This window comes from Bombus bifarius, unplaced genomic scaffold (genome assembly GCF_011952205.1).
Source record: "Bombus bifarius isolate JDL3187 unplaced genomic scaffold, Bbif_JDL3187 scf7180000007987, whole genome shotgun sequence".
NCBI classification, from domain to species: Eukaryota; Metazoa; Arthropoda; class Insecta; order Hymenoptera; family Apidae; genus Bombus; species Bombus bifarius.
This window is the reverse complement of record NW_022884369.1, coordinates 2,173,442-2,188,465: the sequence shown is the minus strand read 5'-3', so window position 1 is coordinate 2,188,465 and position 15,024 is coordinate 2,173,442. Positions and strand designations below refer to the sequence as shown.

General features: G+C 30.3%; 5 protein-coding genes across 17 annotated transcripts in view; 2 read left to right on the top strand and 3 right to left on the bottom strand.

Moving 5' to 3' along the window:
* Positions 1–755, bottom strand: part of LOC117205205 (cell growth regulator with RING finger domain protein 1-like) — a 43,158-nt gene extending 42,403 nt beyond the window's left edge. The window contains exon 1 of the mRNA XM_033443388.1: positions 597–755. The gene's annotated coding sequence lies outside the window, so the exon portion shown is untranslated. The remainder of the gene's footprint in view (positions 1–596) is intronic.
* Positions 17–5,109, top strand: LOC117205190 (probable 2-oxoglutarate dehydrogenase E1 component DHKTD1, mitochondrial). 5 transcript variants are annotated; one of them, XM_033443350.1, is made up of 13 exons: positions 17–324; positions 1,263–1,552; positions 1,739–1,958; positions 2,065–2,414; positions 2,503–2,724; positions 2,813–2,970; positions 3,039–3,306; positions 3,403–3,610; positions 3,673–4,085; positions 4,155–4,275; positions 4,411–4,599; positions 4,664–4,749; positions 4,814–5,109. In XM_033443350.1, the coding sequence occupies exons 1-13, from the start codon at positions 153–155 to the stop codon at positions 4,919–4,921; spliced, it is 2,805 nt and encodes a 934-aa protein (XP_033299241.1). In that variant the 5' UTR covers positions 17–152; the 3' UTR covers positions 4,922–5,109. The 5 variants fall into 5 exon arrangements, with proteins under 5 accessions (XP_033299241.1, XP_033299242.1, XP_033299243.1 ...); XM_033443351.1 differs by lacking the exon at positions 4,411–4,599; XM_033443352.1 differs by lacking the exon at positions 4,411–4,599 and having other exon boundaries at positions 4,155–4,157; positions 4,814–4,950.
* A 133-nt stretch (positions 5,110–5,242) lies between these two features.
* On the bottom strand, positions 5,243–7,958 carry LOC117205204 (NAD-dependent protein deacetylase Sirt2). Of its 7 annotated transcripts, none has more exons than XM_033443378.1 (7): positions 7,752–7,956; positions 7,086–7,218; positions 6,597–6,839; positions 6,123–6,479; positions 5,828–6,023; positions 5,557–5,749; positions 5,243–5,472 (listed from the first exon to the last, which is right to left on the bottom strand). In XM_033443378.1, the coding sequence occupies exons 1-7, from the start codon at positions 7,767–7,769 to the stop codon at positions 5,404–5,406; spliced, it is 1,209 nt and encodes a 402-aa protein (XP_033299269.1). In that variant the 5' UTR covers positions 7,770–7,956; the 3' UTR covers positions 5,243–5,403. The 7 variants fall into 7 exon arrangements, with proteins under 7 accessions (XP_033299269.1, XP_033299270.1, XP_033299271.1 ...); XM_033443379.1 differs by lacking the exon at positions 7,752–7,956 and adding an exon at positions 7,289–7,444 and having other exon boundaries at positions 5,370–5,472; XM_033443380.1 differs by lacking the exon at positions 7,086–7,218 and having other exon boundaries at positions 5,370–5,472; positions 7,752–7,958.
* A 468-nt stretch (positions 7,959–8,426) lies between these two features.
* LOC117205208 (very-long-chain (3R)-3-hydroxyacyl-CoA dehydratase hpo-8) lies at positions 8,427–12,258 on the bottom strand. Of its 3 annotated transcripts, XM_033443393.1 has the most exons (6): positions 11,990–12,258; positions 10,101–10,143; positions 9,263–9,380; positions 8,959–9,194; positions 8,654–8,835; positions 8,427–8,582 (listed from the first exon to the last, which is right to left on the bottom strand). In XM_033443393.1, exons 1-6 carry the CDS (start codon positions 12,003–12,005, stop codon positions 8,503–8,505), a joined length of 675 nt encoding a protein of 224 aa, XP_033299284.1. In that variant the 5' UTR covers positions 12,006–12,258; the 3' UTR covers positions 8,427–8,502. The 3 variants fall into 3 exon arrangements, with proteins under 3 accessions (XP_033299284.1, XP_033299285.1, XP_033299283.1); XM_033443394.1 differs by lacking the exon at positions 10,101–10,143 and having other exon boundaries at positions 9,263–9,351; positions 11,990–12,255; XM_033443392.1 differs by lacking the exons at positions 10,101–10,143; positions 11,990–12,258 and adding an exon at positions 9,606–10,076.
* A 1,712-nt stretch (positions 12,259–13,970) lies between these two features.
* The window catches only part of LOC117205193 (pseudouridine-metabolizing bifunctional protein C1861.05), a 34,185-nt gene continuing 33,131 nt past the window's right edge, over positions 13,971–15,024 (top strand). Inside the window, exons 1-2 of the mRNA XM_033443357.1 lie at positions 13,971–14,552; positions 14,623–14,985. Coding sequence (XP_033299248.1) covers positions 14,322–14,552; positions 14,623–14,985 — 594 coding nt within the window. The 5' untranslated portion in view covers positions 13,971–14,321. The remainder of the gene's footprint in view (positions 14,553–14,622; positions 14,986–15,024) is intronic.

Below are 15,024 nucleotides of genomic sequence, written 5' to 3'. Positions count from 1 at the left end.
ATACATACTTGTGATATCGGCAATCTCGAGTAAACAGATAACGTTGAATAATGGTCTGTCGAAAGAGGGGGAGTTAAGAGTAATAAACTCACTTGGGCACTGCGATAGGGAGAACTGCCAGTTAAGCTGTAGATTTCGTAACGAAAACAAGAATGCACGCATCTCTTCGAACATTCTGTAGAACCAAACACCCACGTTTTCAATGGGCAGACAAGCATCCGGCTGTGAGGTTTATAAATTACCGATTAAAAATCTATACGCGACTCTATCACAGTGAAAATGGCGTCTATGGGTACAGACCAAGGCCACAAAGACACTTTGAAGGTATTTCGAATATTATTTTTCCATTTATTTGGAACAATAAGTAAAAAATAAAAAAATAATACAAATTTTAGCCAGCATTTTGACAAAAAGTTGGAATTCGATACTATATTGATATTTGCGACAGGTTTTAACGCACAAGCTCATAATTCGAATTCGAAAACTAACTATTAAAATTCCCGCGTTGTGTCGCTAGTGAGCTTTAATATGTTTCATCGTTGCATCTTCAAATTGAGAAAGAAAATGCATATTTTTATGAAATAAATCATTCTTACCTTGCACATATCCTCAGATTTCGTTATCCATGTCTTCAGCATAAGAGTAAAACGCGAAATCACACTAATCACTGCGCTTTAACCACAAAATACCAAACTGAAACTTTGAACGCACGCACAACACTTACATTCCCCGCTTTCTCCCAAGCAACTGCCCAACAATCGCGTGAAAATCTCTTACCTATGTGCGCATCGCGCATGCGCAATAAATTTGAAGTTCAAATTCCTGGTGTCCAGTTTTAAAAAAATAGCACGAATATAATCAGGACTTGACATATCTGAATTCCATTTTTAAATAATAAAAGAATATGAAATCTAACCTTTTTGAATATGATTCATTTAAATTCATATAAACATGTTGATATATTTTTATGAAGTTATTATGCGTTTAATATATTCCTTTCAATATCGAGATATTTATTGTAATGTTCATATTACTTAAAGTGATCTTAAAGTTACTTATAATTAATATGGAAAAGCTTAGTGTACTAATCTAGGATAAAGATAATAAACGCAACTCGGAATATTTTTATTATTACGCAAGAGAGTAACCGATAACGTTTCGCGATAACGTAAAAATGATTTAACATCCATATACGATAAAAATAAATATTAACTACTGGTTTTTACCATTATTTTTTTTTCTATTCTTCCTCGTATTTCTAGTACCAAACGAATACCTGGAAATACGATCGAAAAACAGCAACTTCTATAGACTGATTAGCGCCTATAGAGAATATGGTCATAAACAGGCTGAGATAAATCCTGTCGCGTCAAAAAAACCAGTGCCATTGGCAGAGTTGAAACTAGAGAGATTCGGTTTAAGTTTGGATGATAAAGTTCCATTCAGAGGGATGTTATCAATGGGGAAAGATGAAGGAACAGTAGAAGAGGCTTTAAAATTTTTAAACGAGACATACACTGGCCATATAGGAGTAGAATTTAGCTACTTGGAGGTAATATGTAATTGATCATGAATAAATTTAAAGCAATCTTCTATTAGAATAATTGGAATATTTATTTATTTAGTTTATTTCTTTCATTATTATTTTCTATTAGAATAAGTCGAATATTTATTTATTTAGTTTATTTCTTTGTAGAAGATCTGTATAAGTACCTGATTTCTATTACTGTCTACACAGACTGAGGAGGAAAGAGAATGGTTTGCAGAGACCGTAGAAAAAAGTTCAAGGGAACCCGTGACGGACGAAACGCGAATCGGCATCGCAACGGAAATGTTGAAGAGTCAAACTTTCGATCAATTTTTGGCCATCAAATTCGTGAACTTTAAGAGGTACAGTGGCGAGGGTGCTGAGAGCATGATGGCCTTCTACTATGAATTTTTTAAACTATGTGCGAATGGTAAATAAAAATGTATCGTTAGAAAAAGATTACATGGATCATCTCTTATCTATACTTTATCGATTCAAGATTAAATTTATGTATATTCAATTAAATGAAATTGCAGATGATTTAAAATATATTGTAATTGGCATGGCCCATCGAGGTCGACTAAATTTTCTCACGGGAATGTTGAATTTTCCACCGGAAAAATTATTTCGACAGCTACGAGGATACTCTGAATTTCCGGATAACGTGAACGCAACTGGTGACGTGATCAGTCATTTTGTATCTTCCACAAACCTCGATATTAATCGGAAAAGCCTCCATGTTACGGTATTACGAAACCCTTCACATTTGGAAGCTGTAAATCCTGTTTCCATGGGAAAAACTCGAGGAATGATGCAAGCAAATAAAGACGGAGCATATAGTGAAGATGCGAACGCTCAATGGAGCGATAAAGTGTTAAATATTCAAGTAAGACGTTTGATAATTAATCAGACAAAATTTAAAGTAAAATTGGAAACAAATCGATGTATTGAACTTATTTCAATTTTTATCCTAGGTTCACGGGGATGCAGCTTACGCTGCTCAAGGAGTTGACCAAGAATGTTTAGCATTATCCGCAGTTCCTCACTTTGAAATAGGTGGAACAGTTCACTTGATGATCAATAATCAATTAGGTTTCACAACTCCAGCTTCCAGAGGTAGATCGTCGAGATACTGCACGGATTTAGCCAAAATGATCTCCGCTCCGGTGATCCATGTAAATGGAGATGATCCTGAAGTATACAAGATAGAATTTTAATTTCTTCCTATATATATACATATGTATGTTTTTAGTTAGTAGTTTTTTTAATTTTCAAATATCGTAGATGGTTATCCGAGCTGCTAGAATAGCGTTCAAGTATCAACGAAAATTTAGGAAGGACGTTTTCCTGGATCTGAATTGCTTCAGAAGATGGGGTCATAATGAACTAGACGATCCGGCTTTTACAAATCCTGTTATTTATAAAATTATACATAGCCGCCCGTAAGTAATTCTCAATTATAATAATAGGATGTGTCGAATCTAATTAACTTTACTTTATTTTCAATTAGATCAGTACCAGATCGATATTTAGACAAACTAGTAAAGAACAATGTTCTTCCAATGGAAAAAGCCAAAAATATCATCGAAGATCACAAGGCCAAATTGAATCAAGGTTTGAATGAAGCGGATAATTATGTCCCACAACCTACCTATTTTGCAGGCTTGTGGAGCGAAATACAGCAGGCTGATGCGAGCGTGACACAGTGGGACACGGGAGTTGATTTAAGCCTATTGAGGTTCATTGCCGAAAAGAGCGTTCATATTGACGATGACTCGGTGAGAACATAGGTTATACAATAAATGCTGCTCATTTTCCCTAATTGATTCCCTAATTGTTCAGCTAATTGAACGTACTATTTTATCATGCAACAGATAATTCATCCCAAATTATTGAAAAACCATGTTCAATCTCGATTAAAAAAAATAGCGAGTGGTGAACATTTGGATTGGGCTACTGCCGAAGCTTTAGCAATTGGAACTTTATTGTATCAAGGGTATAATGTAAGAATAAGCGGGCAAGACATTGGTCGTGGTACCTTTTCCCATAGACATGCCATGCTTGTTGATCAATCCACTGGAGGTATTTATAAAATGATTCTAATCATAAATTAATAAAAGTCTTATCATCAATCATGATTTTAGATATACATATTCCACTAAATTCAATGGTCGAGGGACAAACAGGAAAATTAGAGTTAGCTAATAGTATTCTGTCTGAAGAAGCAGTCTTAGGATACGAGTATGGCATGAGTATAGCTATGCCAACTACCTTAACGATATGGGAGGCACAATTTGGAGATTTTTTTAATGGAGCACAGATCATAATCGATACTTTTGTAACCAGTGGTGAGGCAAAATGGATGCTAAGTAGCGGATTAACGATACTTTTACCACATGGTTACGACGGCGCTGGTCCTGAACACAGTTCCTCCAGACTTGAAAGGTTTTTACAACTTACGGACAGTAACGAAGATAAACCTGATGGTGATAATGTTAACATATGTGTGACAAATCCTACGACACCGGCTCAATACTTTCATCTATTAAGGAGACAAGTAAGATCCTTATTCTAATAAATCCTTAATTATATTTTTAATGTAATAAATTGTCTTTATTTCTGTTAGATGGTAAGAAATTTTCGAAAACCTTTAATAATAATGGCTCCGAAAATATTGCTGCGCCATATCGCAGCAACCTCGCCAATAACAGATATGCAACCACAGACTAGATTTAAAACCGTTATTGGTATGTTGAATACAATAAAAAAAATGATCTCTCCCTCTCTTTCTTTCTCTCTTTGTCTTCATCTTTCTCCCTCCTTTAGCTATATTTGACTCCAAATGAAATAAAATAATAATTTAATAAATAATAATTTAACAGGAGATGAAAAGGTAGAAGAATCAAAAGTGACTAAAGTGATCCTTGTGAGCGGTAAACACTATTATGCTCTTGATAACTTTAGAGAAAGCACAGATCAAAAGAATGTAGCAATTATTAGAGTCGAGAGTTTATGCCCTTTTCCAGTTCAAGAATTATTGCAAGAAATCGATAGATATAAATACGCCAAGAGTAAGTTATACAAAATAAATTGCTTAAATATATTTTAAAATATTAATATAAATATTTCCTTAAGCTTTCATATGGAGTCAAGAAGAACCGCAAAATATGGGAGCATGGAATTTTGTCAAATCTCGATTCGAAAATTTATGTGGCAGACTAGTAAGTTAATAATTTAAGTAATATTTGAGATACATATTTGTAAAAATAATTTTGTGACTTACAGATAAAATACAGCGGTCGTAAACCCATGGCTGCAGCAGCTGTAGGTGCGGGAAAGTTACATCAGCAGGAAGCTCAGGTAGTAACCGTGAAACCCTTTAATATGAAATGAATTTTGTATTGTATGTTTTACTCTGTTTTATTTATACATATAATTCAACTGCCAAAAGTTACATTTATTTGCATAACATCATTATATACTATATGAGGAAATAAATTATTTACATGTCATTGAGCGATCATTATTGTAATGGATCAACATTATTATTAATAAAATATATCCATGACATGAATGTACTATCAAATACAACACTAATTGTATGAAAAATTACTTGTTCAAAAATTCTAATTTTCACCATTAATTTAATATAATATACTATAGAAAGAAATGATGACATAGATACAAGTAAAATAATGACTCTTCAATATCGTTGTGATAAATGTTTAACATTCTAAACAATGTTTTTACAATTCCTTTGAAGCAAAATATTATTCATCTATATAATTTCTTTGTCCTCAAAGAAATAGCAGCAAAATTAGATCTCAAGTAATCTAAAAAACTAAATTTACATTGTAATAAGACAATTGATGAGCTTAATCCTTATTGGTATGTTCTGCACTTAAACGTTCATGTTCTTTTTTTATAAGATCTTTTAATTCATCCTAAAAAAGAAAATAAATTTATATAAGACATATTTCTGAGTTTAAAGCACACTAAAAATATAATTTAAATTTAATGGAACGTACGCCCCAGCCCAACTTTTCAGCTAATAATTGACAGCCAGTATCGCAATCACCTAACCAGGCAACATCACGACCGCCATGAGAACTTCGTGTATCAAAGATCAAGCCATGTCGCAGTCCTAAAAGTCGCGATAAGCGATCTTGCATACCTACTTTTTCTTTATTGATAAGTAGGCGTGGACAATTGGGTCGCACCCTTCAAAGAAATTGAAATTATAATTAATTGAATGTGGAGAATGAAGGAAACAATATGATACTTGTAAATAATACATACCTATCTACTAAAGATGCAAAAGGCTGCACTACCAAACTTGATCCCATAATTATCAAAAGATCTGCTTGTGCAAAATCCCGATCGATAAGGAAATGGAAACGTTCGGGTAACATTTCCCCGAAAAACACTATATCAGGTTTTACTACACCTTCGTTACATTCTTCACATTTTGGTATAACACCTTCCATAATTTTTTCTGAAAATAGGTACTGAGGTTTAAAGTATGTATTTAATTGTAACAATTATGATCTTACTATAACATTAAAAAATATATATAAGAAGAAAAAAGTTGTACCTTTCATCCATGGAAGAGTGTATGGTGCTCTACATTTAAGGCATCGACCAGTATGAAATGTACCATGAGCTTCTACTAATTTTTCAGGAGGTAAACCAGCCATTCTTTCTAATGTATCGATGTTCTGGGTGTAGTGTCTCAAAAGTAGTCCTTTTTCCCATAAAAGACGGATGAAATAATGGGATGGTGTAGGTTTAAAACCTTCAGGTAACAATTCTCTTGCAAGCATAAAGAATGGTTCAGGATTTTCCATAAAGAAATCTAACTCAAAAATAGCTTGAGGATGAGGTAGATTATATTTCTCTAAATTGTGATAAAGACCACTTGATGGTGATCGAAAATCAGGAATTCCTGCAGCTAAAAAACATAAAAAATAAAAGAAGCATTTTTGTGCAATATACCTAATATATATAATTCAAAATTATATATAGATATACAACTAATTCAAGATTAGGAATATTTCTTAAAACATACATGTGGAGATACCAGCTCCAGCCATAGTAATAATTTTACAGTTTTCAGTTTCTTTTATATAATCTACCACTCCATCTATATTAAGTTCACGGAGGACTTTTTGCTGTGACTGTTCATCATAATCTGATGAATCAAAAAGTTTTAACTTTTGTGCCAAATATTTCCGAATCTTTTCCATATCAGAATCTTCTACCTCTTCTTGTTCTGAAGAACTGTTTGTAGCCTCCTCATTTGATTTCTTCTCTGATACAAATAAATGAACAATATATATAGCAATATACAAATTAACGCTATAAATGAATGTAATATTTGTTAGTAAAACAATTTGACAAATAAGAATAAATTAAATACTTTAAATTTTGTCACATATTTATATATCACGACTGTCTAGTTCCTATTTTTCAAAAATATAACATGCACTGTTAACCTTTTGAAATAATAAAAGACAATAAATTTAATGTAGAAAACAAAGACATTTAGATAAGTTACTTAAAGAAATAAATTCATTGTACTCGTTGCAATAAAAATACATAAATACAGATTTTCGCCAGAGTTGTTGGCCGAGTAATTGCCGCTGACGGCTAATTAAAGGAAAAATGATCTGCGGAAACATTTTGACACACTGCAATCAGACATCGTGATGTTATAATTATAATTTAACTCAATAAAGACACGTGTCATTTAACAATTACCTAAAATTTTACGATGATATGAAAATTTAGGTACTCTGAGATTATAATAATCAGTGTAGAACAATAATTTCACTTAATTCATTTTACCATATTATTTAATTAATAAGGTTTCAAACTCTTATGGATGACAGTTAACCTCTATCGTAATCATGTTCCACTTATCTACGTTTATTAGATAAATAATTTGGATTATCGTAAATAGATAAAAAATCAGAAAGCACTATAATACTATAATAAAAGATACTGATTTTGTCATTTAATAATGTTTCGATATTCTAAATTATGAAATTAAGGATTTCAATTGAAAATTTATTTAAGTTTTTGCATTTTAAAAAATATATGTAGTGAAGTAGAAAATTTAATCTTGTGAATTTTATTAAACAATTAAATAACAATTATAAACTGATATACAAGAAAAATTGAATTTCATTATGTAAGACAAATGACAGTTTGAAAACGTTACCTTTTTCCGTGTCATCATTGTGTTCGGACATGTTTCCGGACATGTTTCTAAATTCGTGTAACTTCTTCAACTAATGTTAAGTAAAATTATTATCGTTGTCACACTAAAGAAATAGTGTTATTCATATATTTACTTGTGAACATATGATTAGAATAGGTTATCAAATGACGCGCGTTCGATTAAACTCATACAGGCAATATTTTATGATTTTGTATTTTGTTTTTTTAATACATATGTATATCGAATGATATTTTTGCAAATTATAAGTATTATTTCGAGTAGCTATTCCTATAAATAATGTAAATAATATAAAATCCTCATTTTTTAAAACTAATATACATGATATTTATTATCTAATTAGTAAATCCTATTTAATAATATGATAGCATAGTATATATATAGATAGAGGGGATAGTACAGATGATCTTTCTACTCATGAATTTAGAAATTGGATATTTTATAATAAAAATTATAGCAAGTAATTTTAAATGTTATTAAAAATGTCTAATATTTTATGATAGTTGATTCATAATTAAATAATTTTAATCTTTATTCCTAAAAACTGTTTTAATCTTATTAATGTTATTATAACTAAGTAATAATTTGCTTATAATGGATTATAATACATCACAAGGTATATAATTTTCAGATGGTATTCTAAATCAGGAACAGTCATGCTATATCTTGTAATATTTATTTTTATCATAAATATTATAAAATATTAATAAAATATATCAAAATTTCCTTTATATTAATTCGCTTTCTTGGATGTTTCACCTCCTATAATTTTACGTCTTTGAGCAAACATATGCAAATATAATTGTGGGAAAACTGTAATATAAAGAAAAGAAATTATTATATAATCAATATATGATATGATAATACATTTTTCAGAAACTTACGAGGAATATATGATAGCATAATAGTTATAAGAATGAAATAATAACTAAATATGAAATTCCATGAGTTAGGAAGTTTGTAACTCCAGAATTCTGGATGAGAGTTTGCATAATTTACAGCTGAATATATGCATAATAATTCTCCAGTTACACCTATTGGGTACAATACAATAAATAACGTATACCTGTAATAATTAAAACATTTCAATTTTGAATACTGAAAAATAGGTATTATTAATAAATAAAATATTTAATGAATAGATATTATTTATTATATAAAAAATCTATGAAGTGATTAAATTACATACCTCAGCCATGTGAGAAAATAAGGAACAAATTCATTGAGATTCATATAGTAAAACAAATATCGAATTATTTCCGTTATTGACCATGCTAAGATGGCTAATGGAAGACCATGAGATGACGCCGCATAATTATTTGGAGTTGCCAACAATACACCACTCACTACTATAATACGACTAAACACTTGAAAAGTTGTAAGTACAGGGTTTGATTTAACTAAACCAGTTGCAGCATGGATTATCTATAATAAAGATATGCTTTATTAAGCAATCTTTTATGAACAAAACCAAGATGAATATTATTGCTTACTTCTAAAAGAGCAGCATGTTGAAAAATAACAACAGGCCATTTAACATTCTGCCACAAATTTGCTTCTGTCGTAGAAGAAAAATCATTCACTACAAATTTATAAAGTATATAACTCCAACTGCAAATATACATAATTATTTTAATATATTTAACAATATTCTCTATAATACCTATTTTCATCTCAAAGTTATTAAACATACTTTTCAATTAAGATTAGATTGTTGAACATTATAGCAGAAATTACTGAAATGTTAATTAGTGAAACTTGAATAACAATAAAATGTTTTTTCTTATAATCACTTCATTATAATTTGGTGAAAGCGAGGAAAGTAATAATACTTACCCAAATACTTGTAGCAAATTATAAGTCTTTAAATACAATAATCCGACGTTATTTGTTTTCTTCGATTTCATATTTATATTTTTTAATTCAGTGTGACTTTACTTATTTATAACAGTAATAATAAATAATTATTATACTTCTACGTGCCTTTCAAATTCATAACTCGTCGGATGTACAACGTGAACTGGCGATTACGGGTAGAGTCAAGTATAGTATGTAAGTGTAGTACGCTACTCATACATACATACATATTTACATATGTACATACAGCATTTAACCCGAGCAGGAACGTAGCAATTTCCTATATAGCTTGAATTTGAAACGACCTAATATTTTCTTATTTGTTCTCTGATATTTTATAAATGATAAAATTTAAACAAATTGACACATGATTGATATATGATATTTAATTAGTTTTTGAAAACTAGAAATTTACTTTTAGGGAAAAGGTATAATACATTGTGTAAAACGTGTAAATTGGCGCAATATTCTTACCTTCTACGAACTTCACCTTGGTAATTAAGAATAATTTCTAAAACTGTAAAAATGTTAATGTGAATGACTTTGTCCCTCCAATGTTTGAAAAAATCCAGTACAAAATGCAAAACTATATATAGCCGGCCTCAAAAATATTTGGGCACTTATAAATTGACGTTAAAAGGACTAAAATGGCAGTTTTTTTTATAAAAGTGTAATATTTTATCCGATTACTTTTATTCAATAATTATCTTAAATAATTTAATCTATTAAAAATCATCTTGTGTGAGTAATCGATACTGTATTTTAATCCTTTATTAGCCTCTGATATACCCTATCTTTGCCCGAAATCTTATACATATAATCTTTTTTAATAAAATGGCTGACGATTTTGTGAATTTCTATTGGCTCGGTAATTATTCTGCAGTTCGCGAAATAACACAGATTGTCAAACAGTGAAGTCGTGAAACATCAGACATGCCGCACATCGAAAAGAGAAAGACATTGCTCGAAGGGGGGATCATATTTCCTCGCTATATCGTGGCAGATTTTAAACAAAATACGATTGTAGCGAAGAAGATCGTTGTTGCGTTGTGAATATCTGTAATCTCTGGTTTATATTTTCGACTCCTGCTTCCTTTCGTCATAGGTTAATGTTTCACACCTAAACCTTATTCGAGAAATGCGCTTTAAAATAATGAAAATCGCACCAATGTCCGTCCAGTGATTCTTGAGATTAATCCAAATATACAGATGCTTTTCGGGAACTTTATTTTATACTGAGTATGTATAAATTAGACGAATTTAATCATTTTTCTTTAGTATTTATTGTTGCTTTTTGTTTAACTTAAATTTTTGATATGGCCTAATATTCTTGTATTTATTCTTACAGAAGTATGACTAGAAATATGGAATGATCTGGACCGTAGAATTAGTAAAAGACAACAATAAATAAATAAAGAAAAATGGTAAATTCGTATAATAGAGGAATAAAATACAGTCTCGATTACTAACAAAACATAATCTTCAACATATTAAAGTGCTTAAAATATGTTATTAAACAAAAGGAGTCCCGGATATATATATCAAACTTTTATAAAAAATTATCAGTTTAGATCTTTTAACATCAACATATAAATTGTCCGAATATTTCTGAGACATAAAGACTCACTTCTTTTTACATCAAGTAGAATATGAAGTTGGGCTAGTGTCTAAATGTTTTCGAGACTGACTGTATGTTCATATATGTACAATGTGTACCACTACGGTCTACGTACGTGTTACACTCTTCTACTTATATACGTCAAGAAAAATGTAAATTATAAAATTAATTCAATATTAATATGTTAATGAATTGCCATTTCCTTTCTGAATTCATAAATAAATTTTGACGTAATAAATCGCAATAACATAGCAAATAAACGTGCTCCGCACATATAGATTTGTACACCTTAAATTTTTTAATATCTATATCTATTAAAAATATAATCCTATTAACAATAAAAAAATTCGAAGTTTTCAAGAACTATTTAAAAAATAAGTATTTGAAATATTTAATATTTCCTTAATTATTTGTTAATTTTGATCTGTAATCGATTATATTATATTTTTATGAAGAATTGCAACATGTTTATGTTTTTCTATCGAGGTTTTCAGCACTATGATATTCGATGTTTTAATTATATGTATTAGTAAAATGTTTAATGATATTTGTAGATTTTAGTTCAAAAAGGAGAGTTACTATACAATGCGGGACGAAATGATAGGACACCTTACATACCTATTTGTATATTTCATGTAATTAAAAGATGAAAATATACATATAATCTTAAGTTCATGACATACAACAAAGAAGTTAGAAATATAAATTTGGGTTGTATTTGATTAGAAAAAATTATAAGACTTACTTGACCTACTTTCCATTCTTACAATTTCTGTCAGTAGTTATTCGACTACGAAATGAAAATCTCTTTCAGAGTTTCCTAAGAGATTGTATCGTGATTGATTATGTAATATCACATTACGACTCCACTTTATTATTTTGTGAATTTAGGTAATTGCATAATTGTTTGATCATAAACGAATCATTTCTTCAATTTTCCACCGTTTAAGACGTTTTTCACGACTCATTGTTATTTCTTCTTTTTTTTTTAAAAACACCACTAAATTATGAATTTGGATAAAGCTGCGTAGTCTCGTAGACTTCACTTGTCTCTTGCTTGCTAAATGATTAATGTTTGTCAGGTCCGTGTGACAAACATTACCCGAGCAAGTGCATTCCGAGAATTGCTCAAATAACACAATTTTTTAGGACATCATTCGAAAAAGTGATTTATTCTACATTATCAAGAAACTGAATGAAAAATGCTAATGAATTATAATATTCGTTTTACATTTTTTTTCTTAATCGTGATTAATCCGAATAGTCCAAAGTCATTCGAATGTAGTCATGTTCGGTATCATTTTCATTGCTAAAACCTCAGCAATCTGATTAAAATAGTTTCATAATAATAAGGTAAAAAAACAAATTCTATTTTTCTTCATACAATGACTTGGTAACTTGACACCATCGATTACCAATTAGATAACACGGACGATCGCCTCGGGCGAACTCCGAGCGGGTCAATTCCAGGTAATAGTGGGGATGACCCTGTGAATATTAACCAAACAAAAAGAGAGAATATTAATCGAGCAAAGAGAGAGAATATTAACTGAATATTACGTATATATGTTTGAATATAGAATTATCAACCTTAACATTAACTATCCAATTAATATCAGTCCATGCTTATTTTTCCCCTAACTTCCTCATTGTATGTATTGTATATGTATTATCGTATGAATATGAAATTTAATGTGTTATTCTGGAAATATTCAACATATAGGATATGCGAAATATTTCCTTCTTTTAACAAGATGAAATACACAAATAGGTAAAGTGTCCTACCATTTTGTCCGACACTCTATATTTATATTTAACACGTTGAATGTCATGGGGGTCACCGGTGACCGGCACTCAACTTGACCGTGGCCCCGCGGAGGTCACCGGTGACCGGCGCACCAAGATTAGTAAAAATACATAATTGGAAGAAATGTCAATAGTTATAAATTTTTTATTATTACCACCGTTACTACAATAGTGTGACGAAATGAATGCAGTATAGAATGTATAAAAATAGTTTTATTTATACATGAAATATAGATCTATTATGTGCGCCCCCCACCAGTGGCTGTCGGACATGGGAAAACTCCGCTTTTTCCGTGTTTTATCTTAATGAACAATAACCCTAAGGAACGTTTCGACTTGAAAGATGTTTGATGGCAATTAAGGGGCTTGACAGTAAGGTAAAAAATGCTAAATCTTGTGATGGTTCTTTAGGATTATTGCGGGTCCGAATAAGTATGACCGAGGGATGGATTATGGTTTATGGTAGGTCCCGAGACGTAACAGTATAGAACAATTATTTAGCAACGCGAAGAAACAATATGAGATAACTGATAATCGCAAAAATTAAGTGGATCGAGCGAAATTGCACTACAGCGCCATGGGGGTCACCGGTGACCTCAGTGAGATAAATTCATTAATGATGATTATACACCGTAACATATCTCTTGTAGGTAATATTTCAACATTATATGCATCGTATAATAAAAAAATTCATTGTGGAGCCACGGCCAAACCTTGTAAAACTGGCGTGGCATTCAACGTGTTAAGAATATTTTTAACTAATAGAAATTATAAACAATAAAAAATTAGTAGTAAATTAATTTTTCTAATAAAACTAGGATGTAATTAATATTTTACTAATTACTAAAATTATCTTCGACTAAATTATCTTAAATAATTACACATGACAGCAGTGAAAAATTATTATGATATTGTTCTAGATATAAAATATTTATGATTAATTATCGACTTAAAATTTGTTGAATTAAGCTCCCAATATATAAAGTCGATAGATCGAAAAGATTTGTTATCGAAATTTACATCGAATTTATTTTATAATACATTTATTTGCTGTCCTATTAATATGGGAGAAAAGAAGTTTATATAGGTTAATCACATGTGTAAAGAATCCATACACTGTCTTTATAATCTGTAGATATTACTATATTATCAATGTTCAACGTATTATTGTTAACTTACCATTTCAATCTATTGTCAAATGATAAGCAGCAAGTTGTATGAATGTTTCTTGAATCTTTTTATATTACTCATATCTACCTAAAAACATAAAGATGCAGTGGTTGAATAGTCAAAGATTGCTTAAAGCAGTGAAAAGGATTAATTCACTAAATAACCGTAATGCCAGCAGCAATTGCAAGATTGTTTGTAGTTCTGATATAGAAGTGGCAAAAAAAAATGGGCTGCCAATTGTGGCCTTAGAATCAACAATCATTACTCATGGAATGCCTTATCCTGATAATTTGAAAACAGCCATTCAAGTAGAAAACACTGTTAGAAAAAAAGTAATTGTTTATGAATTCTAAAGAAAGAAAAATATTGCTTCTTTTACATTATACTTTTATATCATTTTAGGGTGCTATACCTGCAACTATAGGAATTTTAAATGGACAGATACATGTTGGTTTGAATGATGAACAATTACAAATATTAGCTAAATCAGATTCTACTAAAACTATTAAGTGTTCACGTAGAGATATATCAACAGTTGTTGCCCAAAAACTAAATGGAGGAACAACTGTTAGTGCAACAATGTTAATTTCAAATTTATTAGATTTGCCTATAATGGCAACAGGAGGCATTGGTGGTGTTCATCGTGGTGCAGAAAAGAGTTTTGATATTAGTACTGATTTACTAGAGCTTGGGCGTACTCCTGTAGCTGTTGTTTGTTCTGGTGTTAAATCTATATTAGATATTGAGAAGACATTAGAATATCTGGTTAATATATTTTTTTGCATAAAAAATAATAATTATTAC

Coding starts and splice junctions, on each gene's coding strand:
- LOC117205208 (XM_033443392.1), bottom strand. CDS start 9,676: ATGAAATCGAAGAAAACAAATAACGTCGGATTATTGTATTTAAAGACT. Junction 9,381..9,605: donor AATTTGCTACAAGTATTTGG/GTAAGTATTATT, acceptor GTATATTTGCAG/TTGGAGTTATATACTTTATA. Junction 9,195..9,262: donor AACATGCTGCTCTTTTAGAA/GTAAGCAATAAT, acceptor TCTTTATTATAG/ATAATCCATGCTGCAACTGG.
- LOC117205204 (XM_033443378.1), bottom strand. Junction 6,480..6,596: donor TGGAGCTGGTATCTCCACAT/GTATGTTTTAAG, acceptor TATGTTTTTTAG/CTGCAGGAATTCCTGATTTT. Junction 5,750..5,827: donor TTTGCATCTTTAGTAGATAG/GTATGTATTATT, acceptor ATTTCTTTGAAG/GGTGCGACCCAATTGTCCAC.
- LOC117205190 (XM_033443350.1), top strand. CDS start 153: ATGCACGCATCTCTTCGAACATTCTGTAGAACCAAACACCCACGTTTT. Junction 325..1,262: donor GCCACAAAGACACTTTGAAG/GTATTTCGAATA, acceptor TCGTATTTCTAG/TACCAAACGAATACCTGGAA. Junction 4,086..4,154: donor TTCATCTATTAAGGAGACAA/GTAAGATCCTTA, acceptor TATTTCTGTTAG/ATGGTAAGAAATTTTCGAAA.